Genomic DNA, 24,688 nt, shown 5'->3' with positions numbered 1-24,688 from the left:
ACTCTGGCTGTTTATGGCCCGGAATGGGTGCTGCGAGAGGTTTGGGGCGGCTCTCAAGTGCTAGCAGAGGAAGAGAAGAGGCCAAAGCTCTAAAACACTCACTTCCTCCGCCCCCTCCCTTTTGTCCCAGACACCAAAACAAACGAGCTAATACACGTGTCCCTATGACTCTTGTTTACTATCAAGACTGCACTGTGCACGCACTTCTGGGATATGTAGTCCAACCGGTTCCTCCGACGTGCAGTTCCCAAGAGGAACGCAGCTAGGCCGAGACTACTAACCCACAATCCATTTCGCGGGCAAAGTTTGGCTCGGATCCCGGCAGTCTCGGCAGCAATCCAATCCGAAGCGCTCACCCTAGTGATTGACACGCCGTCTTCTCCACTAAACACAACACAAAAGTCAATACAAGCCCGCCCCCCGAGACGGACCACGGTATCACCCAATGGGAAAGGGAAAGGATCGAATGGCAGTTCCAAAGACCAATAAGAGGGCGAAGGAGCTGGGAGGAGGCTCAACCTCCGGGGTTTGAGGGGAGGGGGAAGACGAAGCTTGAAAGACTTGGTAATGGCGACGGGTTTGGTAAGTAGGAAAGTTTCGGTTGAGGACTAAGAGTGGCGGCGGGAGCATTAACGTGCGCCGGGGAAGCCGGCGTCAGTCGGAGAGGGGTACACGAGTTGCTGGCGGTGTTGTCGCGGGCAGGGCGGCCCGCGCCGGGGCTGCCCGCACTTCGCGGCGGGTTTGTTGTCTTTCTGTTCGGGAAGGGGTGGGGGTGGGGAAGGGAGGGGCAGGATCCCGAGGGTATCGGGCGGCCGGGCGAGCTCGGGTCGACGCTCCTCTTCCTCACGGCGGGGGCAGTTAACCGTCCGATATCTGCCCGAGGCGAACCCGCCGGACCGGCGCTTCCCGCAAGCTCAGCTGGGCTTCGCGGCGGCGCGGCCGGTGGGCGTCTCGGGGCGGGGGCTGGGAGGCGTAGGCGAGGACGGCGCTCCGGGCCGGGTGGCGTGGTGGGTGGCCGAGCCGGGTGCGGAGATGGGGCGGGCCTGGGCGGGGGAAGGGGGCCGACGCGGCGCCGGGGCTGCCCCGGAAAGTTTGACTTCAACTCCTTGCGAGTGGGCGGAGGGTCGGAGGTTGGCCCGGGGTGGGCGGCCGGCCGCGGGTGGGGGACTGCAGTGAGGCGCCGCCTCTTTAGGGGCCGAGAGGGGCTCGGGCCGAGCTGGGAAGCTCGCGGAGCCGCTGGGCCCTGGGGCTCATTGTTACGCAGTTCGAATGAATGGGCTCCTTGGCGCCTGCGCGGTGGGGCTGAGCTGAGGGGAAAAACAAGCCTGGAGTCCAGGCTGCGGTCACATGATGGGGGGAGGGGAGGGGAACGCGATGAATGGCGAAAGAGGGTGGGGGATGGACTTGGCGTGAACTGGGAGGCACTGCCTCTGTGTGACCGAGAGCGAGGCTTGGCAGGCGATTCCAGTCTCCGCCGTCCAACCTATACTGCTGCCCCAGGCAGATTAAAACAAAACAAAAAATCCAGGCGAAATCGACAGTCGGGGCCCGGTTTTTGTAGCTGCTTCTAACGCTGCACGCTGTCTAGGGGATTTCATTCTCCGCGGTGCGTTCTACACCCTGTAGAGTTCGTTCTTCAGGAGTTTTCAGCAAGAATCTTTTGTAAAAGGAGCTCTGACTGCGGGGAGATACTCAAAGACTCTTTAGCTCTGGGAGCCAGTGATGCTAAGAAGGGAGGAGGGTAAAAGGGAGTTGTGGAGTCCTCCCAACAATTTCGACTAAGCGCTTTAGATTTATTTCCCTCTAACTAGCAATAACAGGTCATTCCCAGCAGTGGTTTTGAAATTAAAGTTACCTTTTGAGAATTAAAATAATTTTAACATTTGTAAATACTTTTCTATTGTTTAACTACTGATAATCATCTACATTTGTGATGTACTTCTAGTTCTTTCAGTCTTTGCTTTTTGTTATTGTTTTTGATATTTTCTGCTTTAGCTTGCTAACGAGAGTGTTAGGGTCAACTGTTGAGTTTCCATGATTAAACTATTTAGTTCTTGCTGAGCAGGTAATTGTTGACAAAGTTTTAAGAAAATTTGAATTATATTCAAAAGAATTAAATACACTCATTAAGTTTTTGAGCTACTTTATACTTTTGAGGAAGCCATTTAGCCACTTTATAGCAAAGTACTTTAAAACAATAGTTTTTGTTTATTCGAACTTAATATATTATTTATAGAATGAAATTTTGACTTCACTTTCTAGTTTCCATTTTATTTCGTTTCATAAGCTCCATTACCTTTTTCAGACTGGAAAACTCCTCCCCCTTGTTCACTTCTCAAACTTCTACTGCATACGTTATTTTAAAAGTTAGCTTCTCCCGGGATTTCCCACGATTTCCCATGTTTCACAGTGCCTGCTTCTCAGACTTCAAACATGGTACTGTCGCTTTAAGAGTTGTCTCCTCCACTGTATTTTAATTTCTTTGGACGTTTTCCTCACTATCCAAATGCTCCGTGATGAAGGCAAACGGGCTTTATGAATGAATAAACTGCTAGACCTTGAAGGCCCTTGAGGGAGAATTGCTAGCTGGTCTGCTGTATTTCTGTTTGAAATGAAAATATTAGTACTTTTTTTTGCCATAAATTATGATAAGTTACTACCATGTTAATGAGACAATACCAGGTATTTTACATGTATTATGTTTTGAGTATGAAGGTGAACATTTATCTAGAATGAGAAAATAAATCACAACAAATTAATTTTATTAAGCTGACAAATACCTTTGTATATCACAAAATTCAGGAAAAATGATATTCTTTATTAACAATGATATTCTTGTATATTCTTGTTTATGCCTGACCCATCAATAATAGTCATACACCTTCATATTTTGATCTGCATTTACTTTGGTATTTCATATCATAGTTTACACTGTCATTTTCTATAGACAGAATAGAAAAATAATTTTTTCTCTAATATAGTTGATTGAATTTTTAGAAGTTATTGTTAGTAGTTTAGAAAAGCTTTTTCCACAAGTTGTTATACATAATGTGAAATTTTCTACGGTTACAATCAAGTTTGGGAAAATAAATTTCATATATGAATTCTTTCATATATGATTTCAAGGTTTTTTCATACAGTGACTCATCTTAAGTACTACGTGAATTGACAGTACTCTTTAACAGGTTTGTGGATAGCTTGTGGTGTATTAGGGGTTTCTGTTATCTTCATCAATTTCAGTATTTTGTGTCAAGTCAGCACAAAATTAATAAGAGCTTATATAGATGTATTTGGCACTGGGCGACTGATAGGTAGGAGAATGCTTTGGAACCAGGTAAGGGTGTGTGATGTATAGTGTCTTATATACTTCCAATAACTATGAAAGGTGGACAGGTGCTGGTCCCATTTAGAAAGAAGAAAACTGAGGCATAGAAGTTAAACTGTTCAGAGTCATATAGATGGTAAGTGATATTCTACAGTAATATATTTTATGGAAAGAATACCACCCACTGTTGGGGTGTGGATTTTTTTTTTTTTTTTTTTTTTAACCTCAGCACTGTGGCAAACTAGAGTTGTAGAAACATTTCTCTAAAATCTTTTGTTTGAAGTTTCATTGAAAATATTCTAAAAGAACTACATTAAGGCCTTCAACTGCTTTTGGTGTAGAAAGTTATGTTTAATATAGTTTGTTATGGAGGCTTATTTTAGCTTGGAATTATGTAATCCATTTTAAATACGACTTCAATTCCTCATGTTAGAGTTATAAAGTAATTGCAGATTACTGTCTCTTCACGTTCTCCCCACAAACAGTTTGAGCTTGATATAGAAGTTCTTCAGGATTAGGGGAGGGCATGTAGAAGATCCTTTCCTTGATGTCCATAATGAGGATGGAAAGATAAGGAGTCAGGGAAGAATTGGCACTTGAACGTAGTTGAAGTTAGATGTCTAACTTATGTTGGTCTATCCCTTTTGTCCTTTTTCTCAGTTTCTTTTTTTTTTTTTTTGAAGAGAAAATGGTCCCATTCAGTCATTAGAGCCCTGTTTTTCTCATCCAGAATATTATTATGATGTATATATTTTTTCTTGGCTGTGCTGCACGACATGCGGGATCGTAGTTCCCTGACCCAGGGATCAAACCCGTGCCCCCTGCAGTGGGAGCGCAGAATCTTAACCACTGGATCTCCAGGGAAGTCCTTCCTCATCCAGAATAATATTTTGTTCAGAGCTATTTTGAAGTTTATACAAAATTAGATGAAGTATGTGGAAATGCTTGGCACATAGTAGATAGGCATTTAGTAAAACCTAATTTCCTTCTTTTTCATTCAGTGAGACTTGGCTATTTTTAGGCATCTCTTCCTCTCCTCTTCCTAAGATTTTGTGGATATTTACTTCTGAAAGTTTGCAAAACAAATGCAGTAGGGCCTTCTCATCCCCACCCAATAAAATACAAATTTGTAATATTGAACATGACATTTCAAAGTACAACTGCTGGAGAATTTTACTCTTCCTTTTTGAGAATTCACAGATCTAGTGAAGAGTTGACGTGTCCAGAGTTAACTAAAACACAAGATGAGCTATGTCCAATCCTGTAATACCAAAGTGGTATACAAAAGCATGAATGAACAATAGCGTTAGCTCTACCAGGAGAAATTTGAAAGAGAGGCTTGTCTATCATAATGAATATCTAATTGGTGTAATGTATGTGGGGAGTTATTTTTGAGTACGGACTCTTCTGGTGTTCTTTTACGGTATCAGAAGCCTTGTTTCCCCCAAATACTATAGTTTGACAGAAAACTGAGAGACAAAAAACTTACGTTTGTGTATGGGCTTGAATTTTGGTTTCATGTATTTTATTTAATTCTCACAACAGCCCTGTGAGATAAGTAGAGGTACCTTGGGATTAAGCGACCTGCCCCAGGTTACCTGGCTAGCAGGTGAATTTCAGGTCTGTTGACTTGAAGTCTAGGCTCCCGTTTACTGTACAGGAGGTTTACAGAAGGAAAACCTCCACTATCTCAAGACCAAACTTTTGATAGCCTTGAGCAATGAGAGGTGAAAACACACAGAACTCAAGTTCAACAAATATTTATTTGGTCCCTTTTGTTATTTGCTTTGAAACTAAAATGTTTTTTTCCAACTTCATTTAAAGAGTATTGTGATGGGATGTTGGTAGATTACTAAGACAGAGTGCTGAAGAAATGCTAGAAGTTGCAAGGAGATATGAGTGCAGAGTGAATGGTGACTGGGCACCCGGGACCTGCTGAGGGGGAGAGCAAACCTAGCTGGGAAGAATGAGAAAACCAAAGGGCCCTGCAGAGGGAGGGGAGGACACCACAAACTAACTGCAGCTCTGCTTCCTACCCGTAAGGAGAGCTCTGAGAAGAGGTATATATGTATAGCACAACTCTGAATTTCATAATAAAGGGGAAAAGTGAGAAATTTTTCAAGTTTAAGATTGCAGCTTGGGCTGACTTATGCTGATCACATCTGTATATGAGGCATGTACAGATGTTCATATGGAGTTTGAGTCATTAAGTCAGGATAAATTGTGTTCTCTGTACTTAAGATGTTGAAAAGTTTTCTGTGGAAAGAGTTAAAATCTGCTATCTAAACTTAATATTGGCTGTTCCAAGAACTTACACAGAATAACTAGCTCCTCTCACGTTTGGGGCATTACGAAACAAGGAGTCTGCACTGATACTACCAATTACCGTTTCTTTCATGAGGACTTTCTGGCCACACCGCAGGGCATGCGGGATCTTCCCAACCAGGAATCGAACCCGGACCCCCTGCAGTGGAAGCTCAGAATCTTAACCACTGGACCGCCAGGGAAGTCCCTCATAAGGACTCTCAAAGGAGGCTGGGAGCTAGTGGCATAGACAGAAATTGGGAATGTGAATATACTCTACTCTTAATACACTCTCCCTTAAATATTTGTTTTAGATGTTCCTGCATACTCATGTCGTGTTTCAGTATGGTTTTTTAAGTAGACTCAAAAAAATGTTTAGACCTCTGTTCAAAAGTATGCAGTGGTTCCCATTGTCTGTTAGTTGCTAATAATAATACTGGCCAGTCTACATTGAGAGTTTGCTCTGTTAAGCACTATTGTAAGCTTTTGACATTTATGAGTTCACTGAGTTTTTACAACAACCTATACAGATGCTTTTATTATTTACATGTTACAACAAGTCATAAAGATTTTAAATAAATTGTCCAGGGCACATAGCTGGCAAGTAGCAAATACAAACTCAGTAGTCTAATTTCAAAGTCCTTATCCTTGTCTACAAAAAACAAACCAACTAACCAGTTTTCCTAAATTAGGATTGAAGATTCTGATCCCAGTCTACCTTTCCAGCCTTAGTATTGATGGATGACCAGGAGACACACAGGCCATCCTGCCTCCTGGCTTCTATGTTCTTCTGATTTCATCCGGTACTTTGCTAACTCTGTGAGTTTGCTCATGTGAGTTTCTCTCATTGGGAGCCTCCCATCCTTCCTTTTTACCTGTTCATAGCCAAGCCGTGGCTCTGTAGAACTATGGTCATTTGCTTATATCTTTCCACTTAAGTGAAGATTCCTTGAGATTCATGATCAACTGTTCATCAATGCATCTAGTATAGTGCCTTGTACATAATATGTATTAAATAAATGAATATATATATATACACACACATATATTTAGATAAAAAGGAATGTGGCAATCATTTTTAGCCTGCTGGTTCTCACAACGTACCAGGGGTTCTTTTGAAAGAAAACAAGTAAAAACCAGTGCACCAGGGTTGTACCCCAGACCAAATAAACCACATGCTTCGGAAGGAAGGTGGGGCCTGGGCCTCACTGGTTTGAAGCAGGCATGGTTCTGTGTGCCACCAGGGTCGAGAATCTCAGATCAAGCTAAGTTTGCTTGGCTTTTGCAGTGAGAAGGTGGAGGCTCAGAATCAGGATTTGGCTACTTACGCTTAAGAAGTCGATTTGTGTTACCACATCTCTTGTAGCCACCAATTTTGTAGGAAATTATTTGTTATATCCTAGCAGATTTGCTGTAACTATATCATAAGAGTGTGATTAATCACTACATAATAGCTTGTACCTACTGGAAAAGTGTTCATTTGTTGGGAATGCTTCACACATCTTTTAGATAAACTGTTATTTGCTTAAAGTAGTGGTATGGTCTGTGACTTTTTATTGAGATGTGTTGGATAACTTGTCAGATTTCCCAGGGAGGAAATTACCGAAGCTGAATAGCTAGTTGTCTGGTCTCCTGTTGTTAACTGTTTTCAATAACTGTTCTGTTTAGAACATAAAGTGCCCATAGTATGCATAATATTGCCCTATGTCAGTCTAGGGATAAAAAACTTTTTTTTTTAAGTCATTTTACATTTTTTTTTTTACTCACTTTGTTTCATTTCATCCTCACAACTGTTCCAGGAAGAAAAGAGCAGGAGTCATTAGCCCTGTTTTCAGATGGAGATATTGAAGCTCAATCACTTTAGGTCATAGATTTAGTAAGTGATTAAGCTGGTGTCAAACCTATGTTTCCTTCCACCTACCCCAGTGCCCTTTTCACTACTCCGTACTACATCTCACAGTCGGTATTGTGTAAGGCTCTAAGTGCCCAAGAAATGGGTAATATTTGAGGAGTACAGGCAGAAAGCATCTGAAATAAAATATTAGAAATAAAGTAAGGCAGTGGGCAGTTTGGCTGTATGTGTCAAAAGCCTTAAGAAGATGTTTAATTGCCATCCAACTACTAATCTGTCTCTGGGAATCTAAAGAAATAACCAGATATAAGCAAATACTTAAAAAAAAAAAAAGAATGTAAATTCACTGTTATTTAGAAGATTGGAAAAACTGGGAACATGTTTAGCAATAGGAGGGATAAATAAATTTTGGTACATCCTGATGATATATATTATTTAACTATTTAAAATAGATCTTTGAAAAAATTAGTGACATAGGAAAATGCTTATAAACTTATGTTAAGGAAAAGGTCTCAACTATTAATATATATAATATGAAGTATGAAGAAAAATAAATGATTTTATTTAGGTAAAACATAGGTCTGTGCATGAAAAAGAGATTGGATTGTAAGATAATACATCAAAATGTCATAGTATCTAACTCGGGTTGGTGGGATTAGAAATAATTATTACAGGGGCTTCCCTGCTGGCGCAGTGGTTAAGAATCTGCCTGCCAATGCAGGGGACACAGGTTCAAGCACTGGTCCGGGAAGATCCCACATGCCACAGAGCAGCTAAGTCCGTGTGCCACAACTACCGAAGCCTGCGTGCCTAGAGCCCGTGCTCCGCAACAAGAGAAGCCACCGCAATGAGAAGCCCGCTCGCCGCAACTAGAGAAAGCCCACGCTCAGCAACGAAGACCCAATGCAGCCATAAATAAATAAATAAGTAAATAAATAAATAAATAATAAATAAAAATTTTAAGAGAGATAACTATTATATTCCTTTTTTTTTTTTAAGAAAAGCTTTTTTCATTTTTTTCCACAGTGGTCATATATTTTATAGTCAGGATAACATTTCATAATTTAAAAGTTCATGGGGAAACGCCTTCGTAGAAAAAAATCTGTCAGTGTTTGTTGGTGATTATGACATGGCTTAGAAAGCTCTGGTATAAATGTCTTTTCACTGCATTTTTTGGTCAGCCTGGGCTAGGGTACCTGACTTCTACGGTACTTTTTTTTTTTTTTTTTTTGTCACACCACGGGATCTTAGTTCTCTGACCAGGGATCGAACTCGGGCCTCGGCTAACCCCGGTAGTAGTTAGCGCCATGTCCAAACCACTGGACTGCCAGGGAGTTCCCGACTTTTGGTGACTTTTAACAGCAGTATATTCTGTTTTATTTTGAGAAAAAAAAACTATATATGTATTTCATATTAACTCATTAGAACTTTTTAAAAATGAGATTTGGAGTAGATCCTGAGAAATCAGGAAATCTTGCTGCTTCTGTCACCCATGTTAAATAACTAATTTGATCATCATCCAAAGGCAAGAGTGTAAAAGGTATAACCACATTTTATATTATTCATCTTTGTAAAAATTGTAGCCTATTCAGAAGGTCAGGTATCTTTTTAGTATGGTTAGGTCCCAAATTCTCATTAAGAAAACATTTTTATTTTTATGAGAAGTATAGTATATGGCCATTTTAAGAAACTTTTCTATTTTATTTTTTTGTCTGTTTTGTTTTTTGTGTTTTCTTTTGGCCCTGCCACGCGGCATGAGGGATTTTAGTTCCCTGGCCAGGGATCGAACCCGTGACCACTGCAGTGGAAAGCCCAGAGTCTTAACCACTGGACTGCCGGGGAAGTCCCAAGAAACTCTTTTTAAAATATTCGTTAGAGACTGTAATTTTAAGTTTGTTAAACTTGTTCACTTTCAGAAGATGAGAAAACAAAATAATGAACACAGTTGATAAATACTAGAGAAATTAAAATAGAATCTTCCAAAAAATGTGCAAAATAGAATAGACCTTCAGTCATCCATGTCTAAAGGTTTTGAGGGGGATACAGATAGCAATGTGTGATTAAAGATACAACATTGTGATGTCTCTGATTGATTTTATACTTACATTATTTCCAAATCACATGACTTGACATTTTTTTCTTATATTATTTTTAAGTCGGAGCACCATAACATGGTGTGGGAAGTGAAGACAAATCAGGTGCCTAATGCAGTACAGAAACTCCTGCTAGTAATGGACAAGAGAGCTTCAGGAATGAATGACTCATTGGAGTTGCTGCAGTGTAATGAAAATTTGCCATCCTCACCTGGATACAACTCTTGTGATGAGCACATGGAGCTTGGTAAACAAAATTCAGTTTTTAGGAAGCTCACTGAGATTCAGATTGACTTTCATGTTTAGCTAGCTTTTCCACCTACCTTGAACTGATAAAAAGTATGTCAAGTTTTTGTACATTAGGAGTTTTCAGTGTTCTCTTATTATTGCTTGTGAGGTATTACTTAAAACCAACCTAACTTGGGGTTATTTATGGTTATCATAGAGACTCATTTACAAATTTTCAAACTAAACTGCCTTTGTGGATAAAGATGAGCCTTTGACCACCTTACGAAAACCTTGCTGTGTGGCTTTTCAAAAGATGTTACTTTTGAAATATCCATGTGAGCTCAGCAAATTATGCTGGCCACTATTCACGCCTGGTTTGTTGGTATGATGGGGAAATTACAGTGGACCCTTGAAATTTGAGGATCTGACATTTGTGATTATCACTACTGCTGAGCTACTCCAAAGATACGTGATCTGTAGAAGTGTGTAGGTTTGCTGAGGTATGACTTTGAATTGTATTGCTTTGAGGTCGCTGTTGAAGACAGTGAACAGGTGATGAGTGATCTTGGCTTGCTGCCCACTTTTCATCTTGGCTTTGTCCCCATTTAATGTGCATTTTTCTCTGATGTTCCCAAAAACCTGAGATGTGAGTGTCCTCATTTTATAAATGATGAAGTAGAGGAGGTTATATGCTGGTGTCTTCTTTGGGAATTTGGAGATCTTAAAGGTGTTGGGACATAACCTGTTTGAATGCTAAGAGATTGCTGGGCCCGAATATTCATTGAGGAGTGGTTACTATTGAGCAAGAAGCCCCAGTTCAATCAGGTAGTTGATTCCTCCATTGTCACATTTTAGGTTTCAGGAGGAAATCAGGAGCCTAGGGCTCAGGGGGTCAAAAACTTGTACCACCCCTCATGACTTCAGTTTAAAAGTAGTTTCCTTAACTTGAAAGACAGAAATGAACCCTTTACAGTAAATAAAGATAGTCAAAGAACAGTGTTGGCAGTGAGGGAAGGGAAACAGCTCCACCACCATGAGAATTACAGAGTGGAATTATCATAAGTTGGTGTGATATTTTAGCTGCTCTGTGAAGGGGGGGATACCTTCTAGTCACTTTTATGAATGGATGTCTTGAATCAGTACTTGTAAGACATTTCTGTTTTAGTGAGCTATTCCGGGATATTCCCCTGAATAGGAATTAGGAGTATGTACTTTCATAGTGACAGTTCAGGAGAACTCTCAACACTAGAAGAGTTTCTTGACTTACATATTGAAGAGACCCAGTGGATCTGTAGAGTTTGTAGGTATGTGTTTAAAGAGGGTTGTTTTGGTTGTTGTTTTTCTTTTTCTTTTTTAAGGCCTGCAAGACGCTTTTTCTCCCCTCCTTTTTTTTTCTTTTTTTTTAATTCAATTTTTTAGAATTCAGTCTATCTTACAGTGTTCATAGCCTTGGCATGTACATGAGTGGTCCTTGGGTACTATTTCTCGTTTTCTTTCTTGGGTAGCTGAGAGTCCGTCATGAACTACCTTTCGGGAACACACTTTCTGGAAAAAATAATAAATATTACTGAGTTCAGACTTTCTCATTAAAAAGAAATAATTTAGCATAGATAAAGTCTAACAAGTAGTACCTGAAAATATATAATATGATCTAGGTTTCATCTTTGAAAATTGTTGTTTTCATTTATTGCAGTAATCTTGTTGAACAGGTTCAAGTGTGTGAACAATAAGTACATCTGTGTACCCATAAAACGCCTTTTTCCTCATTAACATGTTAACATAAAAATGTCTCAGTGGTATATGGATTATTCCCAGGTGAGCTATAAAAAAAACTGGGGGAAAAAGTCAGAAAACACAAACAGAACAGTTGGTGAACAGTTGTGGTAGTTACATGGTTTGAGTAGTGAAGTCATTAATCCATTTATATTCACTAGGTTTACTTTTCTGTCAGACTCTGTTGGCCCTTAAATGTATAAGATGACATTTTTTTTTTTTCAGTTGAAACTTGTTTTCATTCAAGAAAACATTTTGAATTTACACTTTTCCTCTCACAAAATTAATTAGCTAAATTTGAGGACCTCTCTTCCAACTGTGATTGTAGAATTGTTCCCTGTATTAGTAATTTCCGTCTTATAATCTTGAGTGTGCTTATTTGCAGATGATCTTCCTGAACTTCAGGCTGTTCAGAGTGATCCTGCTCAATCTGCCATATACCAGCTAAGTTCAGATGTGTCACATCAAGAATATCCAAGACCTTCTTGGAACCAGAATACCTCAGAAATATCAGAAAACACTTACCGTGAAAATGAGGTGGATTGGCTAACAGAATTAGCAAATATCGCCACCAGTCCACAAAGCCCACTTATGCAGTGCTCATTTTACAACAGGTGGGAACATGCGCTGTATTTTAATTGAAAACTTTTATCATTACAAAATGCTTTTTTTTTCTAGTTTTAAAAGTAATAATGCTGTTGACCATCTCATGAGTGGTTTATCAAAGTCATTAGAATTAAGCTCTTTGTCTTAAAATAATCAAAGAGCTATTTCACCCAATGTCATGATTTCATATTTTGAGAATTAGATAAAAGTGATATGAGAAGAGCAGAGTCAAAAATATTTGTAAATGGTTTAAAGTCATAAAAAAATACATCAGACCAAGAATACTTTTATTATATATTTCTACTTAGATGAAAATTATAATTGTTTAAAGAATCATAATTAAAATAGACATATTTTAAACTTTTATCAACCTTGAGTTTGGTTCCCTTTGGTCTAGGTTTATTTTTTTCCACAGTGTATGTGGCCTTATGTTATTTATATGTTTGCTAATATTAAAATGTTGAACTTACAAAAGTAGACTCCTATTGGTAGAAACCACTGTTTCATATACCCAGACCAGAGTTTAAGAAAATGAATTAATGGTGCTATGAAATTATGGAAGCTTCCAACTAATATTCCTAGAGAGACTTAAATGGATAATATTTTATTAATTGTCCCCCAAATTATAAAATTGGCTATGTAAAAAGACGTAGATAAATATGATAGTTTGTAGGGAAGAGAAATACCCAGGTTTGCACTCATGTGGGTGGGTAGACCAGAGTCCATAATAGGTGATGTAGGAATAACTGAATTTTGGTAGTGTTCCTAAGTTAGTATAGTTCTTTGCTAAAGAATAAACTTGTTAGGTGTGAAGCCCAGCAAGTTACACTGTTTTTCTTCTATTCAGCAAGGTAATTGGTTTTGATTAGAGCAAATTCAATTTAATTAACTTCAGTTTAATCCATGAAGAGTTCCACAGGAATGAAAAGTTGCCTTTCAAAGTATTACTTCCTTTATTGTCCCAGTTTTCATTGTAATCTTAATAGTCAAAAAGTGAAAAATTGTTTTACAATTAAAAAAAAAAAAACCCCTGATTTTACTATTGGACTTTCTTTTTTCCCCAATTTTAGTTTAGAGATAGTACTTTTCATTTTTCACAGTAAACTCATGAGGATTAATAATTTAGTTCATGGAAAGTTGAGTAAAACCCTCAGAAGAAAATTAATGTTAAAAAAAAAAACAAGTAAAGGAGTAGCTCCCTAAAGATGTAGATTACTCTCTGCTGCATTTTCTATGCTTCCCTTCTTCCTAGGGAACAAGACCAAAAGTCACGCTCTGCTGTCTTGCCTGCCTTCTAACACAGTCAGTGGCTGTTCTTGTGACTTCTTGTAGAGTGTTAAACTATGTTAGTTATTGAACTTGGGATGCCTGAAGTTGTAACTGTACAGTACCAAGGGGTTGAGGACAGGTAAAATTTATATTATCCCTGCATAGATAGAGGGATGAAGAGACCATGGTGTTAGTAATTCAGACACATGCAGCATATTAATTTTTACAGAACATTTAGGCCATATACATTTTAGAACATTACATTGTTACTTCTCTTTTAAATGGGTTACACAGAAGAACTGATAAACTCATTTTCTTTTACTAGTCACGAAGGCAGAAATGAGCTTAAGGAATTTTTAGCAGTTTGGCCATTCTCTTATACTTCATAAAGATGTAAATGTGTAATAAAAGGAAGAAATTGGGCAAAGATGAAATATTAAGTATTTGTATTTTGAAATCCAAAGTTGATTGGAGAGTAAGCTAAAAATGCATGGAAATTTGAGGGCTTTTTACTTAAGAAGTGTTATGAACATGAAAGCAACGTACGGTTTTATATATAGATCCTCATTTAAAAATTAATTTCTGCGAAGGTATAATAAAAAATGTTAATTAAGTTTAAAAAAATGAGGGCTAATCAGATTTCTCAGAGAATAAGGGAAGAATTGGAAAGTAAGATGTCCCTCCTCTTTTTAGAAAGAGGATTAGTACAGACATGTGTAAACATTTTTCTGTTAAGGACCAAATCCTTAGTTGGCATCTCAGAGAATTGTCCTGATTTGGGACCTTCAGATTTACTTGTTAGACCCTGAAATTTTCCTTTCTGCTGCTTTCCAAACTCCCGAGTCAGTATACCTTACTGGTTGTCCTTTATGGGCTTGCTGCTTACTGTTACCCCTCTTATATGTTTGTGGGGGAAGGATCTTAGTGTGTTCTGGGGAGCCCCGTGTACTCTGAAGGGAGCACTGCCTGGTAAAGAGACTTTTGACAGGAAAGCGGGGCAAGAGGTAACTTACTTTTTAAGGTGATCCTGGGGGCAGAAGTAGCTGGCTTTATGTGTAGATGCTTTGCAAATAGGCTGTTTTCTACTATAAAAAGTTTAAACATTTTAGCTTCAGGTAGTTCACTGTATCTGCCCAGTGATACAGGTGGTTGGTAGGTAAAGAGTTCCGTGTTGGTCACGTTGAGCTTGGAGGGCCGAGATTTGGTGACCACATCACAGTAGGAGAGAGAAAGGGATCAGGAGCCCTGCATAAAGGGGCATCATCCTTCATGAATGAAACTGCACACTTGTATGTACTTAGTGATATAAGAATGAGTGAATGAGTAAATGAAACAGTAATTTGGAATTTAAAGTATATTATCTAATCTGAAAACAGTGTTTAAAATGTGTGAAGAGGGTTTGGGGAAGATGTTAAGGAACAACATACTATAGATGAAACCCTGATGGCTTTATTAGTGTTTCCTATAGGTGTCTTATATGTAATAACATTGGTGTTATGAATATGAAGTTCACCAAAAGGAAAGCTTTACTTTAAGGACCTTTGCTTTGTGGTTAAAACAGTTTCTTTATTTTAGATCATCTCCTGTACACATCATAGCTACTAGCAAAAGTTTACATTCCTATGCGCGCCCTCCACCGGTGTCCTCTTCTAAGGGTGAGCCAGCCTTCCCTCATCACCACTGGAAGGAGCAAACACCAGTCAGACACGAAAGGGTAAGTTTATTCATGAGGTTAAACTTTATGAAATTTGTACAGCAGCTGAAAAACATTAACTTTCCCTCTCTAAGCAATTCTCCTGAAGCACATGCAGATGGGAAACAGTCTCGCTCGCTGTTCTCCTACTGATCTGGATTCAGTTTTATGTACAGCTCTATTAACTGTTAGGAAAGTTTGTTACCAGTGGGAACATGCATTTAACTAAAACTTCCCAGAACTTCAGTTTTCAAAGGCGATTTTTTCCCCTAAGTTTAGAATGATTAAGTTATCCACTAATAAGAAAGTCTGGGGACTTCCCTGGCCATCCAGTGGTTAAGACTGTGCTCCCAATGCAGGGGGCCTGGGTTCGATCTCTGGTCAGGGAGCTAGATCCGGCATGCCACAACTAAGACCCGGCATAGCTAGCTAGCTAGCTAGGTAGGTAGGTAGGTAGATAGATAGATAGATAGTCTGAAGACACAAATTAACAAAATACATCTTACAAAAAAAAACCTAGAAAATTTGTAATATTTTTTCTACAGGCAAACAGTGAGTCAGAATCTGGCATTTTCTGCATGTCCTCCCTCTCGGATGATGACGACTTGGGGTGGTGCAATTCCTGGCCTTCGACTGCTTGGCACTGTTTTTTGAAAGGTAAAAAATGCTTGAATTCTTTACAGTTTACTTGTGTAGCAAGCACACTAGTCACATATCTAATACTTGTCTTTTACTTAAACTGTAGGCACACGACTGTGTTTTCATAAGGGAAGCAATAAGGAATGGCAGGATGTGGAAGATTTTGCTAGAACTGAAGGCTGCGATAATGAGGAAGATCTCCAGATGGGCACTCACAAGGTTGATTTAAAATTCTTCAAACTTTTCCAAGTCTTTCAAAAGGGAACATAAGTTTATTATTAATCTACACGTGTATCCTCCCATTTGCTTCCATGTTTAAATGACATTTTACGTGTTGGGAGGAGCTTTTGTGACGACTCTGTTGCTTAGCCTGATGGAGAGGAGCAGTGACTTTAGGTTTTACCTTTATAATGAAGCTTTGTTAGATGGGAAAAAGAGTGTATTTCTTAGCACTTTTTACACATTTTATTTTGGGGAAAATTAAACTGGCATTAAACACAAAATGAATAAATAAGCAAACCAAAGCCTTATCTTAGGTAATCTACAAAGTGGTTAATTCTCCTATGGATAAGTGAGAATTGATTGAGTTACTTTTAAAATGACCCATTAAAATGCTGGTATTTTCTAAGTCAATAAGCAAAGGCAGTAGTGGGCAGCAGTAGCATAAATGTTGGATGAAACCTTTATCTTTGAAATCTTCAATTTCTCCATCTCCACTGTGGGCAGAGAAATTGGGCATGTGAAGTGTGCTTGTGTCAAATTTCTGTTTTGCTCCTGCTGTCCCCTACTAGTGAGTCTCTTGAGAACAGCAGTCCTGACTTGGCTGCCTGCAGTCTCCCCTTCTTGCTGTAAGCATTACATAGTGAAGTTCACCGTAGTCCGACTTCAGCCTCTGCTGCTCTACTAAAATTGTCTCAAAGGTTACTAGCTTTATTTTGATTTCTAAAGAGACTTCTGCTTGTTCTTTTTGACATTTCTGCAGTGTTTGACATAGTGGATTGTCTTCCCTTGATTTGCGTAGCATGGCAGTGCCCTGCTTCTCCTTCTGATGTCTTGTCTGTTTCGACTGGTGGCTTGTCTGCCCATGATGTTGAATGTTAATAAGGTTCTACCCTTCCTCACTCTCTTCACCACTTTTTCTCTGATGATAATGTCGACAGCAGCTCCTTGGTGGCCCGTGGAAACTGCTTTGGTCTTGGAGTCAGGAAAGCTGGGCTCTTTCTAGCTCTGCCAGCAGCTAATTTGCATGACTGGCCTTGGGCAGTCTGTCAGCCCCACTGGGTGTTGCCTTCCTGATCTGTAAGATGGAACTGGGATTAGCTTTAAGTTCTTATAGCTCTAAGAATTAGAAGATTCTGTAATCTAGTTATTAGTGTAGCCAACACTGGATTCACCTTTTTCTTCCCCATCCAGGTCCATTTTTCCCCTTTTAAGAGTATTACTACCCTTTCTTGATTGCCAGATGCAAGACCTTTCTTTCTTTTTTTTTTTAATATTTATGTATTTATTTCGCTGTGTTGCAGCACGTGTGCTCTTCGTTGCATCGCGCGGGCTCCTCTCTAGTTGTGGCGCGTGGGCTCCAGAGCGTGCGCGCTTAGTTGCCCCGTGGCATGTGGGATCTTAGTTCCCCGACCAGGGATCGAACGTGTGTCCCCTGCATTGGAAGGCAGATTCATAACCACTGGACCACCAGGGAAGTCCTCAAAACCTTTTCTTGATTGCTTCATTCAAAACATGAATGAAGTTGACTGTTTCCTCTCTTTGTATTCAGTTGATCCATTCTGTTTCCTTAAAGATTTTTTACATTTATCCTTTTCTTTCATTAGTTACTTTGACTGGACACCGTAGCTAGCTGTTGGCATGTCTGTCTCCTTCGTTTTTCTGTGAATTTAAGGGTAGGGATCATGTGTTTTCAGAGCCTAGCACCTGGCATGTACTAAGTGCTCAATAAATATTGGTTGAATTTAAATTCAGCCCGGTTCTACCACCACTGCACTTGTCAGTTCAAGACTGTAATGGGGTTCTCTCGTTATATCTTCAAATTGAATATTAGAGGTACCTTTTATCTGTAGTCTTTGTCGTCATCTTAAAATCAACAATTATATTAATAAAAATATTTTCATTGACTTCCCAATACCTTCTCAAAGGAAAGTTTAAGCACTTTGCCTGTCTTTAAGATCCCTTTACTTACTTACTTACTAACTGGGCCCTCCTTTGCAGTCTTATTTGCCCCAACTCTGAACTAATCTTGTATTTTTAGCAGATACTCAGCACTCTACAAAGAAGTTATTAGTCACAACTATTCCTGGTGTAAGGCATGTTCTTGTACCTTTCTAAATTGCATTCTTCTTTTAGATTCCAGTTCAAATGGGAATCGAAAACCCCCCCAATCTTTTTCTCTTGGAGTTAATATCTCCCTTTATTAAACTCCATTTAGCATTATTTGTACTTGGATTAAAGCACTTATTCCAGTCGGCTCTATATTGTAGTAGTATCTGCCTTTCTTCGCTACTGGGTCGAAAGCTCCTTAATGGCAAGGATCCTGTCTTGTTTATTTTTACCTTTTCCACAAAGTCTTACACATAATAGGAACTTCACTCCATGTTGAATTGAACATTGCCAATTTATTTAATCTATGCATGTATTTCCAGGGCTATGGTTCTGATGGTCTAAAGTTGTTATCACATGAAGAAAGTGTATCATTTGGCGAGTCTGTACTGAAGTTGACTTTTGATCCTGGTACAGTAGAAGATGGTTTACTTACTGTAGAGTGTAAACTGGACCACCCTTTCTATGTTAAAAATAAAGGTAGGGCTTCAATTTTGAATTTGTAGTAACTGTTTAAAGAAAGCTTCTTAAATCTATAATTATGTCTTGTGGCGTAATTCTTTGATGATTAAGAAAAAAATTTTTGAAGGGAAAACTTCTTTCAAACTAATTAATACTACCATAGGAAATGCCTTATAATAATACCTAATGATGTTTAAATGTCTTAGCAGTAGTCAGGTGGAGCTCTACTTCCTGTGGGTATGAACTTGTAGATTCATGTAGCATACTATAATAAGCTCTCTGTTGTTTTGATATAGTTTGGGGAATGGAATATTCTGGTAATTGAATTTTGGTTGAGGCCAAATGTGCTTTACACCTGAATCACATTAACACTCTTGTCATACGTAATGATTCAGAGACTATTTCATGGTCTCAATCATCATCATTTATCATTTACTATCTTGTAGGTCAGTGGAAGTGCTGATTGATAGAATTTGATATATTAGTAAAATGCTGAATTAAACTAGTTTTGGAGGGGTTTTGCATTGTTTAAATAAAACACTTGGATTTGCTTTGTGGCAAAGATACATGACTTGTGTTATAAATCTATCACATACTTTTTATTTTTAAGACTCAGAAGTGACATATCTATCATATAATAAATAATTTGGATGCTTTCTGTCAATCTCCATCCTTTATATAACAATAGTTTGCTTTAACTTTAGGTTGGTCATCATTTTATCCAAGCTTGACTGTGGTACAGCATGGCATTCCATGTTGTGAAATTCATGTTGGTGATGTATGTCTACCTCCTGGACACCCCGATGCCATTAATTTTGATGATTCAGGTGTTTTTGATACATTTAAAAGGTAATATTGAATTCTTTTTTTTTTTCTTTTTTTGATACATTTAAAAGGTAATATTGAATTCTTTTTTTTTCTCTCTGAAAAAAAATTAAAGTTTACTCTTAATCTCCTTAATGATTGCTGTTTAGGAGGTTAAACCTTTAAAGATCAGAGAATTATAAAAGGACTACTTAGAAGAGGTATATACAGTTGACTCTTGAACAACACAGGGGTTAGGGGCACTGACCCTCTACACAGTCGAAAATCCACATATAACTTACAGCCAGCCCTCTGTGTAGGCAGATTCAACCAACCATGGACTGAGTAGTATTTACTATTGAAAAAAATCCATGTGTAAGTGGACCCATGCAGTTCAAACCCACAGTGTTCAAGGGTCAACTGTATATGAATAAATGAAAAAGTACTTGGTAATTAAAGTAAAATAATAGTTCGAGTTTTTTATTATTAATTTATTTATTTTTGGCTGAGTTGGGTCTTCGTTGCTGCATGCAGACTTTCTCTAGTTGTGGCGAGCAGGGGCTACCCTTCGTGGTGGTGCATGGGCTTCTCATTGTGGTGGCTTCTCTTGTTGCGGAGCACGGGCTCTTGGTGCGCGGGCTCAGTAGTTGTGGCTCGCGGGTTCAGTAGTTGTGGCTTGCGGGCACTAGAGCGCAGGCTCAGTAGTTGTGGCACACGGGCTCAGTAGTTGTGGTGCACGGGCTTAGTTGCTCCGCGGCATGTGGGATCTTCCCGGACCAGGGCTCGAACCCGTGTCCCCTGCACTGGCAGGCGGATCCTTCACCACTGCACCACCAGGAAAGTCCCTCAAGAGGAGTTTTATGAAGAATGAAATAATGCCATTTGCAGCAACATGGGTGGACCTAGAGATTATCATACTAAGTGGAGTAAGTCAGAGAAAAATACCATATATCATCACTTATATGTGGAATCTAAAAAATGATGCAAATGAACTTATTTACAAAACAGAATTAGACTCACAGAAATAGAAAACAAACTTATAGTTACCTAAGGGGAAGGGGGTAGGGAGGGATAAATTAGGAGTTTGGGATTAACAGATCCTAATATATAAATTACTATATACATAATAGATAAACAACAAGGTCCTGCTGTATAGTACAGGGACGTATGTAATAAACTATAAAGGATAGGAATCTGAAAAAGAATATGTATATTATATATATATAACTGAATCGCTTTGCTGTATACCAATAACTAACACAATATTGTAAATCAACTATACTTCAAAAAAAGACGACTTTTACATGGAGTAGTGATGTAGGAAAAGTGACTTCATAAAACATTTAAGATTAGATTAGGAAAATACCACATATGTCTAGGAATTAAATAGATCATCTTTGATAGTTAAGAAAAAAAAAATTTGCTAAATCTGGCCAGTTGTTTTGAACCAGACCATAAGTCTGTTAATTGTATCTTTTTTTTTTTTTTTTAGTTAACTGTGTCTTCGTTTACTATTCATTTTGACCAAGGGCATTAGTTGCATGGATTAAAAATTGTAAAAACAGCAAAAAGTTGACATTTGGAAAGACTTAAAGAGGAAAGTGATTTTTCCTGAGATCACCCTGTTAGTAAGTGGTAGAATAAGACAAGAACCCATGTGTGCTGACATTCAAGAAGGTTGACCGACTGTCTGAATTTGTGCAGAACTTTTCTGGTTTTAGCACTGAAAGTCCTGCAGCACTGGAAACCCTTCAGTCCTGGGAAAACGGGGGCAGTTGGTCACCCTCCTCCCAGAAGGAACCCAGAGAAAGTATATGATATCTGGGATTTTAAGACCCATTCTTTCTTTTTCTTTTTTTTTTTTTTTTAAAAAAAAGAGCTTTTATTTATTTATTTACTTTTGGCTGCATTGGGTCTTCGTTGCTGTGCGTGGGCTTTCTCTAGTTGCAGCGAGCAGGGGCTACTCTTTGTTGCGGTGCGTGGGCTTCTCAGTGCAGTGGTTTCTCTTGTTGCGGAGCACGGGCTCTAGGCGTGCGGGCTTTAGTAGCTGTGGCTCACGGGCTCTAGAGCTGACGCTCAGTAGTTGTGGTGCATGGGCTCAGTAGTTGTGGCTCACAGGTTCTAGAGCGCAGGCTCAGTAGTTGTGGCGCACGGGCTTAGTTGCTCCGCGGCATGTGGGATCTTCCCGGACCAGGGCTCGAATCCATGTCCCCTGTATTGGCAGGCAGATTCTTAACCACTGCACCACCTGGGAAGCCCTAAGCCCCATTCTTTAAGATAATTATCAAATCCATAGGCCTTTAAGTAGAGAATTCTCAAGAATTTCTGCTGGCCTGAAGATTTTAAATAAATTCAGTTTAATATAATAAAATAGAAGGTTAATATGTTTTTTTATTTTGAAAGCATAAGTGAGACTATTTTTAAAAAAGCAACCAGCACAGGGCCTGGCACAGGCGATATGCTCAATAAACATCTGCAAGATTGGAATGTAAATGCTGTGTGACTCTCTTTTATACAGTCTTTTTTGAAAAACAAGACATTGTTAAGGTCCAGTACTCAGAGTATTCTTAGGATTTAGATCCGTGATACCTCTAATGTTTGGTGAGAGTGTAAATGGATAAAAAAGTTTTGGAAGATAATTTCGCTTTATCTACCAGTGAATATCAGCAGTTCCATTCCTCTGTATGTACACCATAGAGAAGTAAATGCTTGTAGACATGCACTAGGCGATGTGTAAAGTTCAAGCCGTGTTGCTCATGATAGCAAAAACGTGGAAACAGTATCAGTACTCATTCACTGGAGACTGAATGCATATAGTGTGATATAATCATACAATGGAATTCTTTCTGTCAGTGGAAGATGAATGAACCGTAGCCATACATTTTAAAACATGGATCAACTTTAGAAATAATGTTAAGTAAAAATTAGTCTGGAATCAGATGTTCTTTGGAAATATATCTAATAAAATTATAAATCTAATTACACTTATATAATCTTTCTATAGTATATAAAATACACATTATACAGTTACGCCAGGGATCCTCAGGTTCACCCCCAGGTTCAGTGATTTACTGGGAGGGCTCACAGGATTTAGTACTTAGTCATACGCACAGCTATGATACCTTACATTGAAAGGATATGAAGCAAAGTCGTGAACAGGAAAGACGTGGGCTTAAGTCTGGGGAAGTCAGGCTTCCAGGAGTCCTCTCCCGGTGGAGTCACACAGGACAAGCTTATTTCCCTCAGCAGTGAGTTACGACAACACGTATGAATCGTTATCTACCGGGAAGCTTATTAGACATGCAGCACCAGGGGTTTTATTGGGAGCTGGTTGCATAGGCTGCCTCTGCCTGGCATATACCAAAAGCTTCCAAAAGGAAAGCAGGTGTTTAGGGTAAACCGTATTTTTTGTACATACAGTTTAGGAACAGTGAGCCACTCTTATCAGCTGTGGGTATGATGGGAACTCTCCCGAAATCCAAGTTCCAGATGCTAGTTAAGGGCCAGCCTGTAAGTAACCCTTTGAAAGGACAGCAAGCCTGCAATGTTAACTCGTTTCTGCACAATGAAACATTATATGTTAATATAATTGCCATTTTAACATAATTAATGTCACTACAGTTTTTATCGTATTTATGAATGAATTTTATAATAAAATTGTTGGGAAATTAAGGGAATGATTAACAGTTCAGGAGAATGGTTACTTCTGGGGGTGCAAATGTAGAACTTTAGTGATATTAGAAATATCCTATTTCCTTGTTATTTTAAAAATTTTATTATACATATATATATTCTTTTCCATATTCTTTTCCATTATGGTTTATCCCAGGATATTGAATATAGTTCCCTGTGCTATACAGTAGGACCTTGTTGTTTATCCATCCTGTATATAATATCAGTAGTTTGCATCTGCTAATCCCAAACTGCCAATCCCTCCCTCCCCCACTCTTCCTCCTCCTTGGCAGCCACAGGTCTGTTCTTTGTGTCTTTGAGTCTGTTTCATAGATATGTTCACTTGTGTCGTATTTTATCTTATTTTAGTATTATTTTTTATTTTTATTTTTATTTTTGGCTGCACCACGTGGCTTGCAGGATCTTAGTTCCCCGACCAGGGATTGAACTCAGGCCCTTGGTAGTGAAATCACGGAGTGCTAACCAGTGGACCACCAGGGAATTCCCTGTCGTATTTTAGATCATATGGTTGTCTTTCTCTTTGACTTCCTTCGCTTAGTACGATAATCTCTAGGCCCATCCATGTTGCTGCAAATGCAAGCCTCAGTGTTTTAACTGTAAAATGGAGGTGATAACACCTGCCTAACTCTACTCCTTGTTGTGAGGACTAGAAATTATAGTATCCAGCTGGCACACAGTAGGTGCTCTTGGGTCATGCTGGTCTAGGAAGGGCACTGGAGTAGATGTTAGCTTGCTGAGGACCAGAAGAAGTCAGCAATAACCTGATGAGCTCTTAAACACAATAGGTGGCTCTATTGTAGAAAGGAAGCTTCCAAGTGAGAGCTTGAGTTGAAGAAGCCCATTTGAGACATTGGGTATTGAGGCCAATCTTCTAGGCATCACACAGGTTTAGGACAGTCACTTTACCAATCTAGACTACTTCTACAGTAACAATTGATACCCCAGTTGAGTACCTGCTGTGTGCTAACCTCTGCCTTAAGTGTTTTATACAGTCTGTTCTTCCAGCTGTGCAACACTGCATAGCATGTATTATCTTCATTTTAGAGCTAAGTAAGCTGAGGCTTAGAGGGTTACCTGCCCAAGGTCATACCATTAGTAAGTGGCAGAGATGGGCTTTGAGCCCAATTAAAATTTTATATTATTATGTTCTCCAGAACTATTTATTTTACCCTCTCGGTCAGTCGTCATTCATTTTGAGAGCCTAGTATGTGCTGGCATTGGGGATTGAAGATCAGTTAAGACATAGGCCTGCCTCTTTGCTTGCAGTCTAGAGCAGGGAATGGATGAGGCCGTGGATACCGTGTGTAGGTGCTGGTTGGGAGGCAGTGTAGCCTGGTCAGCAACATGGCTCTGCAGCGGACCGCCTGGATTCGCAGCCGGGCTCTGCGATAGTTCTGCTGCGGAAACTGGGGTAAGTTAATTTTTCCACGGGTCTTCAGAAAAAAGAAAAAAGCTGTAAAATGTGGATCATATTGAAGGGAGGGTTAAGTGAGTTAATATTTCTGATTCGGTTAATAGACACTATACTATTGTAGTTTTTCTTTAAGAGTAATAGACAATGACGGTGGGAAGGGGCATCCTAAGCTCGAGGAATGGCATGTAGAAAAGAAGTGAGGTGA

General features: G+C 39.2%; 1 protein-coding gene across 6 annotated transcripts in view; it reads left to right on the top strand.

Annotated features, from left to right (window-relative positions):
* The first annotated feature begins 536 nt into the window (after positions 1-536).
* Positions 537-24,688, top strand: part of HBP1 (HMG-box transcription factor 1) — a 30,680-nt gene continuing 6,528 nt past the window's right edge. Inside the window, exons 1-9 of one of the 6 annotated variants that reach the window (XM_061198427.1) lie at positions 553-582; positions 8,203-8,408; positions 9,638-9,821; positions 11,961-12,189; positions 15,026-15,164; positions 15,689-15,800; positions 15,889-16,001; positions 18,434-18,590; positions 19,277-19,421. In XM_061198427.1, coding sequence (XP_061054410.1) covers positions 9,653-9,821; positions 11,961-12,189; positions 15,026-15,164; positions 15,689-15,800; positions 15,889-16,001; positions 18,434-18,590; positions 19,277-19,421 — 1,064 coding nt within the window. In that variant the 5' untranslated portion in view covers positions 553-582; positions 8,203-8,408; positions 9,638-9,652. Of the gene's footprint in view, positions 583-718; positions 740-6,353; positions 6,449-8,202; positions 8,409-9,637; positions 9,822-11,960; positions 12,190-15,025; positions 15,165-15,688; positions 15,801-15,888; positions 16,002-18,433; positions 18,591-19,276; positions 19,422-24,688 lie in introns of those variants that run through there. The other 5 variants (XM_061198428.1, XM_061198426.1, XM_061198425.1 and 2 more) reach the window with 5 other exon arrangements.

This window comes from Eubalaena glacialis, chromosome 8, assembly GCF_028564815.1.
Source record: "Eubalaena glacialis isolate mEubGla1 chromosome 8, mEubGla1.1.hap2.+ XY, whole genome shotgun sequence".
Taxonomy (NCBI): domain Eukaryota; kingdom Metazoa; phylum Chordata; class Mammalia; order Artiodactyla; family Balaenidae; genus Eubalaena; species Eubalaena glacialis.
This window is presented reverse-complemented; position numbering and strand designations above follow the sequence as displayed.